At 36.8% G+C, this 21,314-nt stretch overlaps 2 protein-coding genes across 5 annotated transcripts in view; one reads left to right on the forward strand and one right to left on the reverse strand.

Annotated features, from left to right (window-relative positions):
• Window positions 1–11,623: 11,623 nt before the first annotated feature.
• LOC100264085 (protein TRANSPORT INHIBITOR RESPONSE 1) lies at window positions 11,624–17,275 on the forward strand. Of its 3 annotated transcripts, none has more exons than XR_009467576.1 (4): window positions 11,836–12,801; window positions 14,069–14,561; window positions 14,699–15,554; window positions 16,999–17,275. XR_009467576.1 is itself a non-coding variant. In XM_002272814.5 (3 exons), exons 1-3 carry the CDS (start codon window positions 12,347–12,349, stop codon window positions 15,494–15,496), a joined length of 1,746 nt encoding a protein of 581 aa, XP_002272850.1. In that variant the 5' UTR covers window positions 11,624–12,346; the 3' UTR covers window positions 15,497–15,759. The 3 variants fall into 3 exon arrangements, 1 of the variants encoding a protein (XP_002272850.1); XR_787470.3 differs by having other exon boundaries at window positions 16,325–17,201; XM_002272814.5 differs by lacking the exon at window positions 16,999–17,275 and having other exon boundaries at window positions 11,624–12,801; window positions 14,699–15,759.
• A 3,022-nt stretch (window positions 17,276–20,297) lies between these two features.
• The window catches only part of LOC100258918 (protein HASTY 1), a 34,886-nt gene continuing 33,869 nt past the window's right edge, over window positions 20,298–21,314 (reverse strand). For both annotated transcript variants that reach the window (XR_787469.3, XR_787468.3), the window contains exon 23: window positions 20,298–20,620. The gene's annotated coding sequence lies outside the window, so the exon portion shown is untranslated. The remainder of the gene's footprint in view (window positions 20,621–21,314) is intronic.

Here is a 21,314-nt window from a genome sequence, read left to right on the forward strand (position 1 = left end):
GATTTTGGAAGAAAATAGGGGAAGTTCAAACCATCATGGAACCTCTCGTCAAAGTATTGAAATTGGTTGATCAAGATAAAAAGTCCACACTATCAATCATGTATAAAGCAATGGATAGAGCTAAATTGGCTATTAAGGCATCGGTCAAGCAATAGGAAAAGTATTGGGAAGTCATTGATAGAAGGTGGGAAGGTAAATCGCACAGACATTTGCATGCTGCAGGTAATAAAAAAAATTCTTTATATATTTTTTATTATTTTTTTAAGTACAAATTATTATAAACTGATCATTATTTAACTTATGGCAGCATATTTTTTAAATCCAATGTTCCAATATTCAAAGCATTTCTCCAACCATCCGGAAATTAAAGTTGGATTAAAGGAGGTTATCGAGATATTATAGCCAGATTTGGATAGATAAGCAAAAGCTATTAACAAGGTATAATAATAGTTTGTGACCTTTATATAATGCATTTTGTATATGTAATGTGCATTAACAAAAAAAAAATGTTAATGATATAGGTGAAATTATTTGTTGACGACCAAAGAGAATTTGGAAGTGCACTTACAAAGAAAGCAATAAATCAATCTATTCCAGGTACTCAATACATTTACGTCTATTACAAATAAGAAATTATCATCATTTTTTGTTAAATATATCATAGTGATTAATAAGTATGCATTTTCTTTATTATAGCTGAATGGTAGAACAACTATGGCAACGAAGGTCCACATCTACAAAAGATTGATGTTAAAATTTTAAGCCAAACTTGTTCTTCATCAGGTTGTGAAAGAAATTGGAACACATGGTCATTGATTCACACAAAGTTGCGTAACCGTTTGGTAATGAAAAAGTTGCATGAGTTAGTTTATGTGCACTACAATATGCGACTTCGAGTTAAGAATTTGATGCAAGAGCGAAGTAATGAAGATTTATACAATCCAATTGATCTGAATCATATCTTTAATGATGATGATATATTAGATGAGTGGATACAAGAAGGAGAGGAGCCTATTTTGTCATCTGATAATTTGGATTGGTTGGATAAAAGTCTTCCCACTAATGAAGAAGGTAGAGAAAGAGATGTTGATTCCTATCGTAAAGGTAAGGTTTCTAGGACGATTTCTTCAAATTCTAATAGTGATGATAGTGACAATGGGGACAGTAGGCGAGATGGTGGCACTAGTGGGGGCAATAGAGGAGTTGGTGGCACTAGTGAGGATACTAGAGAAGATGGTAGCACCGGGGGCAATTATGTTAGTCAAGTAGATCTTGACATGTCACGGGCATAAGGAGGTGAAAATTACTATGCCACACAAGATACAGATTATGGATATCGACCAGGGATATGGGAACAATGAAAGCATTTGGAAATACTAACTACATTTCCCAACGATGATGATTATTCTAGTAGGCATGATTATCATAGATCAAATTATCACCGTATTGATGAGCACTTACAAAATTTGGGTATAAGATCAAGGCTGTATTTCAAAGGGGTAGATGATAGATCATATCACAACTTTAGAGACCGTGATAGCTCTTCCAGTACTTTTAGTAGAAATGATTTTGATCAATTTCTAATGATGCATCCAGGGAGATATTCAAATACTGGAACACGAGCTAGTGACTCATATGGATACGATCAATCTTCTAGTAGCAATAGCATTGCTTATCGAGGTTTTGGATACTATCAATATGGTGTTGATCCTAGACAGCCTTCGAAACCATATTTTCCTGATTATGGATCATCAAGCCAATCATCTCACCCAACATATTCAAGTTATGAACAACTCTTTCAACCATATCCTCACTACAAGGATTGTCATCCCAATTTGTATACTCGTTGTAGGACTGATGATGATGATGATTTTGAACCCCCTCGTCATTCAACATGGAATTGATTATTGTATTGTATGTTTGTTAGTAAAAATGTTATTATAATTGAAATAAAATAACTTTCTTTTATTAATATTATCATAAATAACTTTGAGCAGATACTTTTATAACTATTTAAATAATGTTAAATGTGAGACAATTTTATTTTATTAAATTTTTGAGCTTATTTAATTGTATATATTTTTCTAATGATTTACATAATATTTTTATATTTTTTTGAATTTTCTAATTAGCTTATTTTATGTATCATTCGATACCAAACCAATACACCGAGATCGATACGCCTCGGGACCTTCCAAGTCAATGACCGATACCGCGACTTTGAATCATGCTTCCTCTCTAAAGACTTGGTGGCATCCGCCTGTTGGATTATAACCCAAGTCCATGCAAACTTGGGCCATAAACCAACCCTTAGTCACAATGCACCACTCAACTATGCAAATGTTAGCTTGTAATGTGTAGCAAACTTTTAAAGACCACATCATCTTCATGTATTTTCCATGTAGATGAAAGAAAAAAAGTACACCACTATAGAGTAGTGGGTAGGCCTCAATGCAAGGACCAAGGAATAGAAAGGAGAGTCTAACAATGGAGCTACCTCTCCTATAATGGTCCAAATTAAATATAAACCAATGTTATTTTTTCCTCAAATTTCTTTTATTTAAAATCCTTAAATAATTATAAATATTGAATTAATAATATAATAATTTTTAAAATTATAAGACAATAAGATATATATAACAAAAATAAAATTAAATATATTTAAACTTTCTTTCCATACCGAATAATATATCTTTCACACTTGAATATTATGAAAATTTTGAATTATTTTGTATATATTCTTAATTTCTTATAATTATTTTTAATTTTAGTAATTTATAAATTATATATTTATGACATCATGGTTCAACTAAGATTAAACCAATTTGACCAATGAACCATGATCCAATAATTTTTTTTGGTGCAATTATCGATTCGATTCTAAAAATATTGACTTCGATATCTAATCAAAGTCTAATGTTTCCTTCTCATATTGTTGTCAAATTATCATACGATGAAGGAAGAGATGCCAACAACAAAATTGCGTTGTCCCTTTTTTCAAACATCGCCCCAAATTGCAAAAGTTGCAAAGTCAATTGATTGAAAGTAATCCAATGGTATAATAGATTTATGTTTTCTACCATAAGATGACCATATAATTCCTTTGTTATTAGTGGTGACACATGCCCCCTCAGATTCCCAAATCATATTCCTTATATATTAAGATTTTTAAAAAATGAAAGGAAAAATGAAAATTTTGCCCTCATAGTGAGAAATAATTATAATTAAGGGTTATCGGAAAAATATAACATTTACTATCTATATTAAGATTTTAATAAAATTTAAAAAATAAAATAAAATAGTTTACAAAATCTATTTAATGTTTATGCTTATTCATTTATTTTGTTATTTTATCTTCATTTTTTATGTAATCATTATTTTAATATATTTTTCATCATCATTACATATTTTAATTTTTTTATTTATTATGAATTTTTTTTAAATAAAATTAAATTTTTTGCAATTTTGTACCCAATATTTTATTAAATAAATTTCGTAATGGTTGATTTTTTAGTTTCAACTTTGAAAATTTTAAAATATATTTATTTTTATATTAAATTTTATGCTATTTGATTTTTGATAAAATTGAGTCTCATTTGAAGCTCCCATCGAAGTTTACTATGAATCTTTAGGTACCAATCATGAGATTTATAGGCACTATCTAATGGCAAGAAGTGTGAAAAAAAAAAAACTTTGTATATACAAGAATAGAAATCCTTGACTTTGCCGTAGTTAATTCAATATTATTTAATGTTGGCCTAAGGTTTAGTTAAACTTAAGTTTTGATGATAAGAAAATAAGACTTAAATTTAACATTTGCTTTTAGAAGTGATAGGCAAGAAGATTTTCATGAATCAATCAAGAAAAAACTATATGAGAAGGAGCTTAAGAGATCTTAGTGAAAATAAAGAAAGACTTGTTGAAGGCCGAGATTAGATATTAATGGTCTTAGGCATGTTAAGCTACAGTACTCATATAATCAAATGAAGATAAATATGTCTTAACATTAACATTTAAAACTAAGCATATTTAAACAAAAAGAATGAACTTTTTAGAAAACTTCTTAAAATGACTCATTTATGCATTATCGATTATTTTTATTAAAAATGAGAATGACATGCTTTTTAATAAAGAAAAATCATGTCAATCTTAAGCTTTCAATTTAAATCAACTTGAATTATTAAAGGTCACTTATTCTTATGTAATTGACCAATGGTTGACCAAATCGATCGAGAAAGATTTAATATTATGGAGCTAAAGAGGAAATCAAGAGAAAGATTAATTTATTTATTTTGATAATCATGCACCATGGATAATTCTTCAAGCCTAAAAATTATTTTTAGGGCCTTTTAAATAAGGTTGAAGAGCACAAACTAGGAATGCATGAAAATATTTTTAAAAGCACCTAACAGTAAAAAACTCATCTAATTGGTTTTAAATTAACCCCATCTCTTCAAAAAATAGTTGACGAGAAAACTAGGGCAAAATCAATGTTTTTATCCTTATCAAAAGTACTAAAGAGTAAGTTATAACCAGTTTCCCCAACTTAATTAAGCTTTAAAATTATAAATTTATAAAATCTTAAAAAATCAAGTGAATGTATCGATCTTGAGGGTAGGGGTTGAATCAATTGATTGCCAAGTCAATTGATTAAGGTGCTTTGAGTTGTAAAATTGGTAGTGACCCATGGACTTAGGGCAATTGAGGTTTTACCTCAATTGATCAAGGATAGGTTGGTTATAAAGGGTTTTTGGAAGAGATAAATTGAAGAATTATTGCATTCTTATTCTCATTGATGTGGTTAGCATATATACAGATTGTATGAGCACGAAAATAGGAAACTGATTACAAAGAAATAGGAAACAAAACAAATTGAGTAACTATACAAATAAATGGTATAACTACATATATTCAAACGTGGAAATCCCTTGATTTTCTCCCTTGACTTTCTCAACTTGATTGTATATCCTTATCATGTCCCCGCAAGATGGACGGTCGTGGAGCAAGTCCAATCTTGGCCTTGAGTGAGTCAAACTGAGGACGAGCAAGAGGTTTGGTAAGAGCATCGGCGAGTTGATCAGAGGCAGAGATGTGGGACACTCGTAGCAAACCATTTTGAACTTGTTCTCGGATAAAGTGATAGTCGAGGGCAACATGTTTCATGCGCGAGTGAAAGACCGGATTGGAACAGAGATTTGTTGCACCAACATTATCACAATAAATAACTGGTTGTTGGGGAAGAGTGACACCGAGTTCGGTGAGGAGAGAACAAATCCAACGAATTTCCGCAACAGTAGAGGCCACCGATCGGTATTCAGCCTCAGTGGAAGAGCGAGCCACAGTTCGCTGTTTCTTAGAGCTCCAAGAAATAGGATTGTGACCCAAATAGATTATGTATGCACTAGTGGAGGTGAAATCATCTTTGTTACCTGCCCAATCAGAGTCAGAAAAGGCATGAAGTGCTAGTGGGGAGGTCCGACGAAGTGTGATGCCGTGGTCTAAGGTGCCACAGAGATACCGCAGCAGACGCTTGATTGCATTCCAGTGGTCACTTGTCGGTTGATGCATAAACTGAGAGAGTTTGTTCACCGTATAGGCAATGTCCGGCCGAGTGAGGGAGAGATACTGGAGGCTACCAACCATTGTTCGATACTCGGTCGGGTCAGATAGTGGGGTTCCTGATTGTAAAGTGAGAATTGGACTAGTTGCTAGTGGTGTAGGAGTAGGCTTGGCTTCAGTCATGTGAGTTCTGTTAAGTAGATCAGCAATGTATTTGCGTTGACTGAGGAAAAGACCATTGGTGTGGGAGGTAACTTCCACTCCAAGGAAGTATGTCAGGGGGCCAAGGTCCTTGAGAGAGAAACGCTGAGAAAGTTGTTGAATGAAAGTCTGCGCTGCTTCAACATTATTCCCAGTGATAATGATATCATCGACATAGACTAAAAGATAAAGAATGGTGCCATGGTTATTGAAGATGAACAAGGAGGTATCGGCAATGGAATTGATGAAGCCAAATTGGAGAAAAAATTGGCGCAACTCATGATACCAGGCACGTGGGGCTTGTTTGAGGCCATAGATAGCCTTGTGTAGCTTGCAGACATGATGAGGATGATCGCGATCAATGAAGCCCGGTGGTTGAGACATAAACACATCCTTAGTGAAAGTGCCCTGAAGAAAGGCATTGTTGACATCAAGTTGTCTTAGTGACCAACCCTGGCTGACCGCAAGGCTGAGAATAAGGCGGACAGTGGTAGGTTTGATGATGGGACTGAAGGTTTCAGAGTAGTCAACGCCAGGGCGTTGGTGGAAGCCTTTAGCAACCAATCGAGCTTTGTACCTGTCTATGGAGCCATTAGGTAAATATTTAGTGCGAAAGATCCACTTACAACCAACCAAATTTTGAGTGGGATGAGATGGCACTAGGTCCCATGTCCCATTACGTAGTAAAGCATCAAACTCTGCAGACATAGCTTGTCGCCACTTAGGGTCCTTGAGGGCTTTGGTAACAGTGGTGGGTTCAAGGGTAGGTTGTTGGAGTTGGGCTGTGAGGTTAAGCTTTTGAATTGGTTTATGGATGTTGTGTTTGGAGCAAGTGACTATGACATGAGGTGAGGGTGAGAGGTCGGGTGGTTGATTAGGGTCATTTTGAGTAGGCGGGAGGGGTGGGTTATTGGCACAGTCGCACTTGGTTTCTGGTACGGGCGCACTGGAATGGCTATCGGGCTCTGGTGTAGGTGTGGCACAGGTGGTATTATTTTGGCTTGGGTCTTGGGATTGGCTTGGTGCGGTAAGAGTGAGCAGACTTGATGGGGGAGCAGAGCCGACATTCACGGATGGTGTGGCCACGACTGGTAAAGTCATAGAGCACCATTCAGAGATGGTGGATGAAGTGGCGCGAGGAAGAGAAGTATGAGAAGTGACAAAGGGAAAGATTGACTCAACAAAGCAGACATGACAGGAAGTGTATAGACGAGCGGTGGATGTGTCAAGACATAGATAGGCACTTTGAGTGGGAGAGTACCCGACAAAGACGCAAGGGGAGGAACGAGACTCGAGTTTGTGGGATGTGTATGGGCGAAGCCAAGGATAGCAGAGACATCCAAAGCTTCGAAGTTTGGAGTAGTTAGGGAATGTGCCAAAGAGTTTGAAATATGGTGAGATGTGGTTTAGAGTTGGTGTAGGAAGACGATTGATGAGGTAGACGGCAGTAGAAAAGGCAAAAGGCCAATATGATAGAGGCATGGATGCATGGGTAAGTAGAGAAAGACCCGTTTCGACAATGTGACGATGACGACGTTCAGAGTACCCATTGTGTTCAGGAGTGTGAGGTGGAGAAGTAAGGTGTGAGACCCCGTTGATTGTTAAGAATGAGGAGAGAGCTTGATATTCCCCCCCATTGTCAGAGTAGAGAGTTATAATTGGACGGTTAAAGAATTTTTCGACTAGGGCCTTAAAGCGCACAAAGACATCATGCATGTCGGATTTGCGTTTGAGGGGATAAAGCCAGATATATTTTGTAAAATGGTCGACAAAGATGACATAGTATTTAAAGTTATCAGTAGAGTAGACTGGTGATGTCCATATATCAGTAAATATAACTTCAAGAGAGGAAGAGGTAGAGAGAGTAGAAGTAGAAAATGGTAATTTATGACTTTTATTGCATTGGCACGAATTACAATTAAAATTGAAATTGGACGGATGAGAGACATCTAAATGAAACGAAGACATAATATTTTTGAAGATTGACAAAGAAGGATGACCGAGCCTATGATGCCACTTGGACAAAGTGGTCTTGACACTAGAAAACGCAATTAGAGGACGTGACTGGGTAGTGGAGAGTGGCCATTCATACACACCATCCTTAGTTCGACCCTACAAAAGGATTGTCCCCGTGTGAAGATCCTTCACATGAAAAGAAGAGGGTAAGAACTCAATGGAAGTATTGTTAGACTTGCAAAATTGAGAAATAGAAATAAGATTACGTTTCATGGTGGGAACACATAAAACATTAGATAAAGTAAAGGAGTGAGAGGGAGTGGTAAGAGAGGTGGAACCAATGTGAGATATGGGGAGACCAGAGCCATCGCCGATCATAATTTCATCTGTGCCATCAAAAGGACTGTGGAGAGCAAGATTGTGTAGGTCAGTGGTGACATGATGTGAGGCTCCACTATCAAGTAGCCATGTGGTATTGGGAGGAATGGTGGTTGCAACATTTGCTTGAGCTTGCCAAGGAGCTGGTGGTCGAGATTGTGATGAATTGTCGGGACGAGGAGATGGTTGCACCTGCGGAAACTGTTGTCGGAAAAGAGGACAGCGGGAGACTACATGACCTTGAGTACTGTACCATTGGCAGCGACCAAGGAATGGACGAGCAGGAGGACGGTTGTCACGGGTGTTGGTGGGAGAATTTCTTATGATACCTTGAGTGGGTGCGGATGTGGACCCAGGGAGCCGAGGAGTGCGATTGGTGACAGACCATGGAGTGGAGCGAACATTGGTGGCATGAGCAGATGCCGGTAGGGGTGAGGGGCTTATCTTATTGCGGAGAGACAATTCTTTGTTGATGAGTTTTTCATGGAGTTCATCAAAAGAGATGGTGGAATCACGACCGTTGACAGCATCAATGATGGACTGATAATTTTCATCAAGGCCTTCAAGTACTTTTTCAATCAGATCTTCTTGGTCAAGAGGCTTACCAAGAGCAGCAAGTTCATCGGCCCGGATTTTAATGGACTGCATGTAGTCTGTAATGGACTGAGAACCTTTGGTGATGTTTTTAAGATGGTCTTTGAGTTGCTTGATATGGCCACGAGATGGGCGAGCATAGGTGTTGGCCAATATTTGCCAGGCTTCATAAGAGGTTTTTTATTGGGTGATGAGAGGAACTAGAGTAGGTGAGAGAGTGCCGACAAGGGCTCCAAATAATAGTTTGTCTTGACGTAGCCATGTTTGGTATGCAGGGTTAGTAGAGACAACATTATTGGTGGTGATGGTGGTTGGAGGAGCAGGGTGGGATCCATCAATGAATTTTTGTAGATCATAGCCGATGAGAATGACTTCCATTTGGGTTTTCCAAGAAAGATAGTTGGTGGGTGTGAGTTTAATGGAGTTATGGATAGTAATCATGGTTAGTGGTTTTGTGGGTTCCTGGGCATTAGGAATGATGATTTGAGAATTCTCAGTGGCCATTGGAATGAGGAGGATGAAAGGCTTGCTGAAGATTGAAGAACGTGGCTGGGAAAAAAAAAATTAAAGAACAAACCTTTGCTCTGATACCATAAAGGATTTTTGGAAGAGAGAAATTGAAGAATTATTGCATTCTTATTCTCATTGATGTGGTTAGCATATATACAGATTGTATGAGCACGAAAATAGGAAACTGATTACAAAGAAATAGGAAACAAAACAAATTGAGTAATTATACAAATAAATGGTATAACTACATATATTCAAACGTGGAAATCCCTTGATTTTCTCCCTTGACTTTCTCAACTTGATTGTATATCCTTATCAGGTTAGACCTCGACTATCGAGGTATCTATAATCTAATAATCACCTACAGCTATTAGTTTCATGGTTGACCACCTAGTTAACCTTCCTATTAATCAGTTGACTTAAAACTATGCTTAAGAATCAATTTTACCTAAAAACTCACATTTATGGACATACCAACCTTAAGCAATTACTGTAACATCATTTTTTAAAAGTTTTAAAAGTGTTTGTTGAGTGCACTCTTCTATTTGCTAATCTAGTCTTAGTGCATCTTAATCATTGTTTACCTATTGTATTGAACTTCGATTGCAAACTAGAAAGATTATATGGAATGAATTTCATCATGTGATTGCCAAGCTAGAAAAGTTTTTCAATTGTGATGTGTTACTTGAGTGTTTCTTTAAAGTGTGAGGTAAAATTTGAGTGTTTATGTTCAAGTGCAAGGTATCATTACAAGATTCATAAAAGCATATTAGAGTATTGAATCTGAGTGTAAAAATACTTGAAGGCTTCAGTTAAAGAAAGCCTCAAATTACTGAAGAAACTTCAAACTCGAGTTGAAATAAGAGAAATTGGACAAAAACATTTGTCAAACCACTATAAAAGTTTTGTTTGCGTCTTTCTATCTCTATCTTTATTCATTTTACTTACATTGAATTATTTCTTATCATTTATACTAAAATTTGTAGAAGAGGTCAACATCCAATTCACCTGTCCTCATAGTGTTCACCAAGAATCGTTTAGCTTGGCTTCATGACATCAAGATATAGTACTACATTTTTCACTTATTGGATTGGATAAAAATGAAATCATATGGATTAGATTCATATTGGTTGTACTAAGAACTAATTGAATTAAGTTACTTCTCAAATATGATCTAATTACTTCCAAATGCAATAAGTTTCTATAATTAAATCGAGTTACTTCCCAAAAATAATAAATTACTTTATGATGCATCACAATATCCCCCTATTGTCCTTGCAATAGCATCGTAAAAGAAAAAAAAATTCCTAAATTTAATGAAAAAATAATCCAACTTAGCCTAGGCTAACTTAAATTTAACCTAAAATAAATTAAATCCAATCTTAAAAATTTGAATTCCCTTTTGTCGCTGTAACATCATTGTAAAAGAAAAAGAAATCCTAAATTTAATGAGAAAATAATCCAACTTAGCCTAGGCTAACTTAAATTTAACCTAAAATAAATTAAACCCAATCTTAAAAATTTGAACCCTAGTCATATTAGAAAATCAAAAGATAGTTGACCTATAAAATTGCTTGAAAGCTATGGCATACTTATGTTTACAAATACATATGTTAGGCGTAGAAATTACAATGACTTTTGTTGGATAAACATAAGATAATGACAATTGAATATGACATAAATGAATAATTATATAAATGAATATCCTACGTGTGAAGGTGAATTGGTGTCCACTCACCATATTTATTGAAATGACTTAAATAACCTCATTTTATATGATTATCATTTTCGTCGGTGTACGTTAGAGGATGGGCTCAATAGTCTTAGCAACCACGAAGTCGGCCAGAGTGGTGTCCAATGCACCCTCCTACAATGGTACAGTCAATAAAGGATAAGATAGAACCAAAAAAGGAAGAGTGAAAAGGCTTCTTTTGAAAAATTGAGTTCATTTGAAACTCAACTTACTATAAAGTAGATGATTTAGGCTAAGCCGTGACCATATGATCCACGATATTGGGTTGTTAGAATCTTGACCTTAATTGAGATTTAGCCGACAGCCGCCCTAAAATTTTGTGCTGTTAGCCTGTTAATTGTTAAGCGCTGCTTGTCTTACTGAACGGGTTGGACCTACGGGTGGGGCTTCGGATTGGCCCTTACGGAATTAGTTTGGGTCCAAATGGAATGGGCCAACTGATCAACCATGATCGGAGGGAACGGAGGCGTGCCGTTTAAATAATACAAATATTGCCATCATATGAGTGGTTGGTTCCGGAGATAAGATTCCTTTCCCATCTATACTTCACGTGCTCTCTGGGCCAGACCTCAAAATCATATGGTGATTAAAAAGCAAAGCCGGCCCAAATACCAGGTCGGCCCAAATCTTACTGACAAAGAGAAATTGGGATTTTGATGGGAGGGATAGGATGGCGTCAAATCAGAGCCACGTCAGCAGCAGTCTTTATGTGGCTGCGCTTCGTGGCGGAAAGATAAGGGGCCGAACCGAACCACGCCAAACATGGTTCACGCCGTTAATCGGACGGCTGTCGTCAAAGAAGCAATCATTCAGAACCGTCGATCATGCATCCAATCATTGACCTCAGTTAGATTAGTCAAAAAATTTGACCGCACCACTACACTTCATGCACAAATCCTTATCCCTTTGTCCTCCCCCCTCTCTCTCTCTCTATAAACTTCTCTCTCTAGAGCGTCCACTTTCTCTCTCTAAAACCCCTCTCTGAGCTCCTCAGTGGCGTCTGGTATCTGTTTCTGTCGTGAGGGACTCTTTTTCAGTTTCACAAGACCCTGCTCTGTCTAGGTTTTCTCCTTTTCTCTTTCTCTGAATGTTCTCTCTGAGCTCGTTAATGGCGTTTAAGATCTGTATCTGTTGAACAACTGTGCCTGAGAAGCTCTCTTTAAGCTGTACAACACTTTAATCTCTCTCTCAACGTTGCGGCTTCCTGTTTCTGAGTTTTTTCTCTCTAGCTTTTCTATATGTTTTGCTCTGCTCTCTTTGAATTCGTTGATAGCTTCTCAGATCTGTCTCTGCCTTGCTAGACTGAAATCTTTTGATTTCTTTCTTTATAAACTAGTCAGTGCATGTGGTTTTAGATCCATATCTAGTGAAGAAGATTTGAAGATTCAGACTTGAATGGGGTATTCGTTTCCTGAGGAGGTTCTAGAGCATGTGCTCTCGTTTATAGACTCGGACTCGGACCGGAACTCGGTCTCATTGGTGTGCAAATCATGGCACGACATCGAGAGGTGGTGCCGCCGGCGACTATTTGTTGGGAACTGCTATGCCGTGAGCCCTGCGATCGCGATCCGTCGCTTTCCGGAGCTCCGATCTGTGTCCTTGAAAGGTAAGCCCCACTTCGCGGATTTCAATCTGGTTCCGCACGAGTGGGGCGGTTATGCGTACCCATGGATTGCTGCGTTCGCGAAGGCGTACCCGTGGTTGGAGGAGCTGAGGCTGAAGAGGATGGTGGTGAGTGACGAGGCGTTGGAGTTGATTGCGAAGAAGTTTAAGAATTTTAGGGTTTTGGTTATGTACTCCTGTGAAGGCTTCTCCACTGATGGGTTGGCGACGATTGCAGCTAACTGCAGGTTCGTTTGTGTTTTATTAGAAATTTCAGTTCAGTTGCAGAGGAAATGCTAATGAAGAAAGTAAATCAAATTATGACGCTTACGCCTTCTGTTGTTGTGGTTTCAAAAAATAGGGGAAAAAGAGTTCAATTTTACTAGGCCAAGTAAATGTTAGGGGATGGGGGGTTGATGTGTTTGTTTTCCCAGGTAAGGAAATGCTCTTTCCTTGGCAACCAAAGGGAATTCCGTTTTTAGAATTTGGTTGTTAAACTGGAAAAAGATACCTTTTACTTGTTGCAAAGTTTAATAATTACTGAGATTTTATAAAGGATTTTGCTACTTTTCTTCCTATTTTTCAAAGCTAATGTGTTTTTACACCTCATCTAATACAATCCCACCCCATTATTATGATTAGCTTGCATTTTTGTTGGTAATTTGTTAAAAACCTTGTTTTCATAACCTGCTATAGGATTAAACTTTTTGGTACAATGAGGGTCCATGATTCTGAATATCTGTCTCTTGCTTTGGTTAATGGAGATCTAGTCACTGTCAGTTTTTGCTTTTCCTTTGGCTTCTTTTGTTTGTCGTAGGACCACTGTAGTGTAGGGTTGCTTTTGGTTTTGGATGGTTGCTCCTTGGATAATGTGGGTTCTTTTTGAATCCCTCAACTATATTCTCTTCTGTTAATACATATTACTACAATTATTTATAAGTGTTGCTTACTGAGTGATGATATGAGACCCAACTCCTGATTCCAATGAGGCAGTAGACTCCTGTTGCAGGGTGACTTCTCCTCTCTACCCCTTCGAGACAGAATGCTAAACATGCACCCATTATTTTCAACCACAGTCGGAATGCCAGAGCTGACACATTTTTGTGTTTGTTTTTAATAGTGTGGATGCTTTATATTGTAGTCATGAGGTTCTGTAGACCTAAGTATCTGGAAGTTGATAAGTTAAGGAAGAAGCCCCATTTTTGGAAGAAACATGGAATTCCTGGAATCTTGTTTTCCTGGGGTTTTTCTATTAGTAATGTGGGAGGTTCTGTATAACCAGAAATGAGAATTGATTGGGAACTGTTAGAAATTCATCCTCTACTAGCACTAGATTTTGGGTGGTTTATTTGTCAACATGATAAGGGATTAATGCTGCTGTTGTAGCAGAGATTTTGTTAAAAATGCAGTCTTTTTATTTTATTATTTCCCTTATTTTGGCTGTCTATTAGAGTTTGCTTTGATTTTTAGAATTTTTAACCTGCTTTGTGTTGACTTTAATGTTAAAATATACAGGAACCTGAAAGAGCTGGACTTGTCAGAAAGTGAAGTAGATGATGTGAGTGGGAATTGGCTGAGCCAGTTTCCTGATTCTTATACATCCCTGGAGTCGCTTAATATTACTTCACTAAGCTCGGAGATTAGATTCACTGCCCTGGAGCGCCTGGTTGGTAGGTGCCCAAATCTGAAAACTCTCAAGTTGAGCCATTCAGTGCCCCTTGACCTGCTACCCAACCTCCTCCAGAAGGCCCCTCAGCTAGTTGAGCTGGGTTCAGGCTTGCACACGAAGGAAGTCCATCCTGATCTATATTCAAAGCTTGCAGGAGCTTTTTCAGGCTGCAAGGGGCTTAAGAGACTATGTGGTTTACGGGATGTGGTCCCTTCCTACCTTCCAACTCTCTACCCTATTTGCTTTGGACTTACATCCCTGAACTTAAGTGATGCACCCATCCAATGCCCAGAACTCATCAAGCTGGTGAGCCAGTGCCAGAATCTGCAGCGCCTGTGGGTATGTGACATCTAATTCTGTGCTGTCCATTGATCTGTTGAAAGCTGCTTCTATTTGTCTTCAGATGGCATATTTTTCCATTTTTTCTGCTTCTTGTTCTTCCTTTTTCCATTTCACCTTAACTTGAACCTTGGCAGGTACTGGATTATATTGAAGACACTGGTCTTATTGCCCTTGCAGAATCTTGCAAGGACCTGCGAGAATTGAGGGTATTTCCTTCTGATCCATTTGGTCAGGAACCAAATGTCTCTTTAACGGAACAAGGCCTTGTATCAGTTTCTGCAGGTTGCCCCAAGCTTCACTCGGTTCTATATTTTTGTCGTCGGATGTCCAATGTGGCCCTATCTACTATTGCTAGGAACCGTCCCAACCTTACTCGCTTTCGTCTATGCATCATTGAACGCTTCCGTCCCGACTATATTACCCAAGAACCACTGGATGTGGGCTTTGGGGCCATTGTTGAGCACTGCAAGGATCTCAAGCGCCTTTCACTTTCTGGTCTCCTCACTGATCGTGTATTTGAGTACATAGGGTCCCATGGCAAAAAGCTTGAGATGCTTTCCCTAGCTTTTGCTGGGGACAGTGATTTGGGTCTCCACCATGTTTTGTCAGGATGTAAGAGCCTCCGTAAACTGGAGATTAGAGATTGCCCTTTTGGTGACAAAGCACTTTTGGCAAATGCAGCAAAGCTGGAGACAATGCGATCCCTTTGGATGTCTGCATGTCAAGTGAGTTACAGAGCTTGTAAACTGCTAGGCCAGAAGATGCCAAGGTTGAATGTTGAGGTCATTGCTGAGCAAGGACATCCTGATTCGAGCCCTGATGAATACCCTGTTGAGAAGCTTTATATTTATAGGACTGTTTCAGGACCCCGATCAGACATGCCATCTTTTGTTTGGACAATGGATAAGAACTCAGCCTTAAGGTCGTCTTGAAAATCTAGAAAATATGATCATTAGTTCTCTTGAATACCATGTTGAATGGAGACAGCAGGTACAAGCTCAATTTTCTTCTCTTCATTACAACTTCTATCTTTGGGAGCTTAGAATAATCAAGGTACTGTTTTTGTGTTGTTGAGAAGAGAATGAATAACTTGTAAAAAGGCTCCACAGTTGTATCGTTCCTTTATCAGTTGATTAACATTGGCTAGACCGTAAAGATTCATTTTTATGAATAAGATTTTTTATCACATGATTAACTTTGGCTAGACAGTAAAAGAAAATTGTGGCACCCTATATTATTTTTATGTTTGTTTTCATTTGATGATACTCTCAACTTGCAAGCTGTTTTGAATGTTTTGGAGTTAATTCAATAACCTCTAATTCTGCTGCATCTCAACTTGGTCAAACCAGTTGCTTCTTAAATTTGCTTTAAGATGAATTTCACGGAGGATTATTTGAGATGGCTTAACTTCTGAATGTAATGGTGAAATTATTGTTGGCTATAGCAGCTTGTTTCTCACAGAGTTTCTAGGTTTGCTGCTTGATTTGTTTGGGGTTTTGATAGCAGTTCATAGCCTGCTGATTGACTATGATCTAGAAACAGGCCCAATGGATGGACTTAGTTGATCTTAGGTCACTAATTTAACTTTCACTTTGCTTTTACCCATACTAGTTCATGGTATAGTTTGCTTGCATTCTTAGATTTGAAGAGAACACACAAGCCAGCTAATTCTTGTATGTCACCCTGTTTTTGCTTAACTATATATCTAGGACTCTCACTTGGCCCCTAGGTCCTGAAGTTTTGAATTCTATCTCATGTAGGGCAGTATGTCACTACACTGGAAGAAGGTCTTCTCTGCTTTCCACTTAAGCAGTCGAGGACAGGCCCAAAGCCAATCCCAAGCAACAATGAAACTCCATAGGTTCTTTCTCTTCATCTGCACCTTCACAAACATGTTGCTCTCTCTCTCTCTCTCTCTGAAAGGGACCTTTTACTAATCCTCATGTTTGCGTTTGTTTTCTTAAGTGATTCATGTGAAAATAGTGATATAATGTGTGATGTACTTGTTATCAACTCAACTTTTCAACTTTATTTTCTCGACAACTTTATGGGCAAATTTATGCTTTGCTAAGGGTGGAGATTATTTCCCAAGTCAACTATTTAGTGTTGGTCTACTGGCATCTAAACTCTGGTGTTAAATATGTTCAAATTGATTCATCACTACGATGTTTTTTGTCCATTGAATTAAAACCATGTAGTCCTGTTCTGGTTTGAAACTCTGAAGCTTTGATGTGAATGAATCATACAGTAGAAGTTCTGCATCATGTGAGACAGATACCTATTTCCTGATCTTTAGACAAGTTTGGGACCAGATTTATGGTATAGTTAGTTAGGAGAAGACTATGCAGAGTGAGATCAGTTATACCATAACTATTTCTTCTTGCAATTCTACCTCTTATCAGAAAAAGGAATTTCGTTCTTATGCTATTACCAGTGTTGTGTAGGTACATCCGAAGATGAAAGAGAGCAACTGTTCAACGTTGAAAAATCTTCATGCTTTCTTGCTTTTTGCATTTGCATCCCGAAGTTGAGTCTTTGTTGCATTGGATGTTTTATGTTCTTCACATTTTTACATATTCGGTATGGGTTTTACATGACATAAAATATTTATAAAAGTATTTTTAATAATTTTTATTATTTTGTAAGGAAATATGATATTGAAATGACATGTCTGGAGGAAATATTTTATATATATGTTTTCTTTCTTGTGATTTTGGTCTAGGTTTGATGTTGGGTCTGAAGTCCAATAAAATGTACATGTTTTTATATAGAATATACATATCTTTATATGGAATATATGAACCAAATTCAAATTTAATGTGTGATTAAAAAATATATTTTTTCTTTTTAAAAATAAATAAATAAGTGTTTTTAAAATACTCATAATATAATTTGGTGGTTGTTTTTTTTTTTCAGTCTGAAATAAAAAACAACTTTTAAAGAACTCATTTTTAAAAATAGAAGGAAAATATTGAGAAATTAATATATATATCTATATATATATATATATATATATATAGATATATATATATAATTTATGATTTTATTATGATATATTTATTCGTATTTTACTAAAAACTATTGTTTTTAAAATTTATTTGTAATTAAAAAATTATTTTTATTTTTAATAAAACTTGAATTAAATTTAATTTATATTATATGGTTGAATCTAAAATGTTTTTATAAAATCAAAATTAGAAAAATTCCTTTTAAAAACAATTTATCCAAATAATTTTTTTATTTTTCATTTTTCTGAAATATTTTTAAAAACAATTGATGAAACACTCTTATTTTTATAAAATATTAAAAAAAATATTTTTAAGTTCTTTTAACTTATAACAAAATTTAAAAATAAGGACAAGAAAACATGATTACTTTTCAACTCTTAAAAAAATCTCTTCACGCTCTTTGTTTTTGAAAATTTCCTTGTTTTAACTTTTAAATGACATATGAGACCTATCAATGACAACTTTCATCGAAAGAGAAAAATTGGTCATCCCAAAAACTGTGAGCTTAGAGGATGCTTAGTGAGAGCATCTGCAAGCTAATGAGCACTTAATGTACTGAACAAGAAGTTCTTTGTGCAAAACCTTACAGACGTATGGGATAAAGATCAAGTTCAATATGCTTCGAGTGACAATGGAAAACTGTGTTGGCAGCCAGATGAGCAGCACTTTGGTTATTACACCAAATGAAAGGGATATCCTGAGGAATGCATAACTCGTGTAGGATAGATTGAATCCAAGCAATTTCAGCTGTAGTCGCTGCTAAGCCTTGATATTCAGATTCAACACTACTACAAGCCATAATAAGTTGCTTACTAGAAGACCAAGATACCAAATTTGAACCAAGAAAAACATAAATCAGCAGCTTGGAGACCAAGGCTACAATTCAGAGTGCCCATCATATGGTGAAGAATATGGTTGATAACAATCCAATGAGTAGTCGTGGGTTTGTACATGAATTGACATACAATGTTGACAGCAAAAGATATATTGGGACGAGAGATGGTTGCATATTGAAGAGCACCAATAGTACTTCGATACAAGGTCTCATCCAAAAACGGATCACCATCAAATTGAGATAAGGTTTTACCAAGGCTACCAAGAGTGTCAGCAGATTTGGAGTCAAGCATACGAGTCTCTGTAAGTCCCTAATATATTTTTGCTAGCTGAGATGAAGAGCTCCCTGAGAAGAAGAAATCTCCACACAGAAAATAATTGAGGACGCCAAGATCCCAAAGAGCAAAGGAAGCATTCAAGGATGTGATAAGTTTGGAATCTAGGCAGGACTACTACTAGGAACCAGAATATCGTCAACAGAAACAAGAACAACAATGATATCTTGAGCAGTCCATTAGACAAACATTGAGTTATCAACTCTGCAACAATGAAACCCCCAATTGCAAAAGGTCATACTTAACTTCGTAAACCAAGCTCAAGGCGCCTATTTGAGGCCATAAACCACTTCAGTGAGCTTACAAACATGATGAGGAAAATGGGGATGAACAAACCCTAGTGGTTAACTCACGAAAACCTCCTCATCCAATTCACCAGTTAAAAAGGAATTGTGAACATGTAATTGACGAATAGTCCAACCCAAAGATAAGAGCAACAGTATGGATAATACGAGTGACCTTAATAACAAGGTTGATGTTTCAACATCCATTACATTGTGCTAGTTAGGGTCCTACATAGCCTGTTGAAATGTTTCTGGTTCAGATACCACATCAACTAAGAGTAATTTTGGTTTTGTATATACCATGCTTTGCATGAGTTAGCATAGGATGAATATTGACCATTGGAGTTGGCAAAGAAGTCTCAGATGCTGGAACTAAAGGTGGACTACAGGATAAACTAGGTGAAGCATATGAGGTAGGAGATGAACCAGAGGAGTAGCTATATTAGAAGAGGACACCATACTTGGATTTAGTATAGGCACAAGTAAAGGTGTAGAAATCAGAACAAGTGAAGTGGATGACAAAGAAGGATTAGAAAATAAAGATGAAGCAACTGGAAATGTGTGTTCATCAAATACTACATGGCGGGTGACATAAGCTTGATCACAAGAGTTAATCAAGAAATAGATAACCCTTATGAGAGGTACCGTAGCTGATAAAGAGACATAATAAGTCAATATGCTAACTTGTGCTTTCAAGTATAAGGATAACATAAACATCCAAAAGTCTTAAGCAAGTAATAAGCAGGACACTTAACAAAAAGAACATGAAAAGGAAACTCTGAGTGTAGGACAGAAGAAGGCAGCTAATTGATAAAAAAATATAGCAGCTTGGAAGGCATATAGCCAAGTATTTGAGAGGCATAAAAGCATGTGCCAAGTTGCCAATATGACTAGACCATTTTCTATAACATGACGAATTTTTTGCTCGACTCTACCATTTTGTTGAGGTGTACTAGGACATGAGATGCGATGTTCAATGCCATTTTTTGCTAAAAAAGAAGAAAAAGCTTAAAACTCACCTCCCCTATCAGTTCCAAGACACTTGATTCTAGTATTAAATTGATTTTCTACCAGAGTTTTGTGCTAAATAAAAATTGAAAGAGCATTATCTTTAGTATCCAGAGGGTGCCAGAGGGTGTACAACCAAGAATATCAGGAAAAATCAGCTACAAATAAAATGAAATATTGGGCACCAGTAGTGGCAGCTACTAGTGCTAGATCCCCATAATCAGCATGGAGCAAAGTAAAGGGATTTATAGCACCAGATGGAGATAAAGAAAATGGTAAACCATGACTTTAGCATATTGACAAGTAGAGCAAACAGTATTTTTATGACAATTAACAGGAATATTACAAAGGGATAATACTCTCTTCACAACCTCCATAGAAGGATGACTTAAACGAGAATGTCAAACCTCAAAGACATTATTAACAGAAAAGAAGGAAACAACATTATTAGCTAGAACAATTGGATAAGCAGCAGAAACCACAGGAATATTTTGAGAATCTGACACTCGAAATTTGTACAAGTCATTTTCAAGCTTGCCTCGAAGTTCCTTCTTCATAATCTGATCCTTGACAACAAAGTGATTAGGCTGAAATTCAATGAAAGTATTGTTATCTGAGCGAAATTTTGATACGTGAATCAGGTTAGAAGTTAGATGAGGAACATGGAGGACATTTTTGAGAGAAAATAAACATGATGAAAATTGAAAACCCTTAGTTCCAATATAGGAAGTTTCTTACTGCTCCTAACTGTCACCTTGTCGTATCCATGATAAAGTTGAACATTAAAGATATTTTTAGCAGTCTGATACAGATGATATGTGTGATCACCAAAGGTGGAAGGCGATGCAACCATTGACGACATCTGATTGTTATTTGGATCATGATAGTTGATATCTAATCGATGGTAGCAGATTTGAATCATGTGGCCAAACTTGCCACAAAGTTGGCATTGAGACTTACTGAAATTATTGCCTCAACTACCTTGTCTTCCACCATGACCTGTATTTGGATTAAAACCAATACGGCCTCCATCATGATTAAGACCAACAGAAAATTGTTTACCAGGATAATGATTTGGGTTTTGGCCTTGAAATATGTAGAAGCTTTGATCTCTTTGTCCAATTTACTGATATCTTCTATTAAAATTTCTGCTTTGTGTAGTTGCAGCAGTTGCTAAAGCAACAACACTTTCTTCAACTGAATTTTGTTGTTCATATTTCAACAACATACTGTGCCCTGAATTAACACTCACCTAATCATCTCTAGTAGTAATTGAAGCAA

The sequence above is a fragment of the Vitis vinifera genome, chromosome 14 (assembly GCF_030704535.1).
Source record: "Vitis vinifera cultivar Pinot Noir 40024 chromosome 14, ASM3070453v1".
NCBI classification, from domain to species: Eukaryota; Viridiplantae; Streptophyta; class Magnoliopsida; order Vitales; family Vitaceae; genus Vitis; species Vitis vinifera.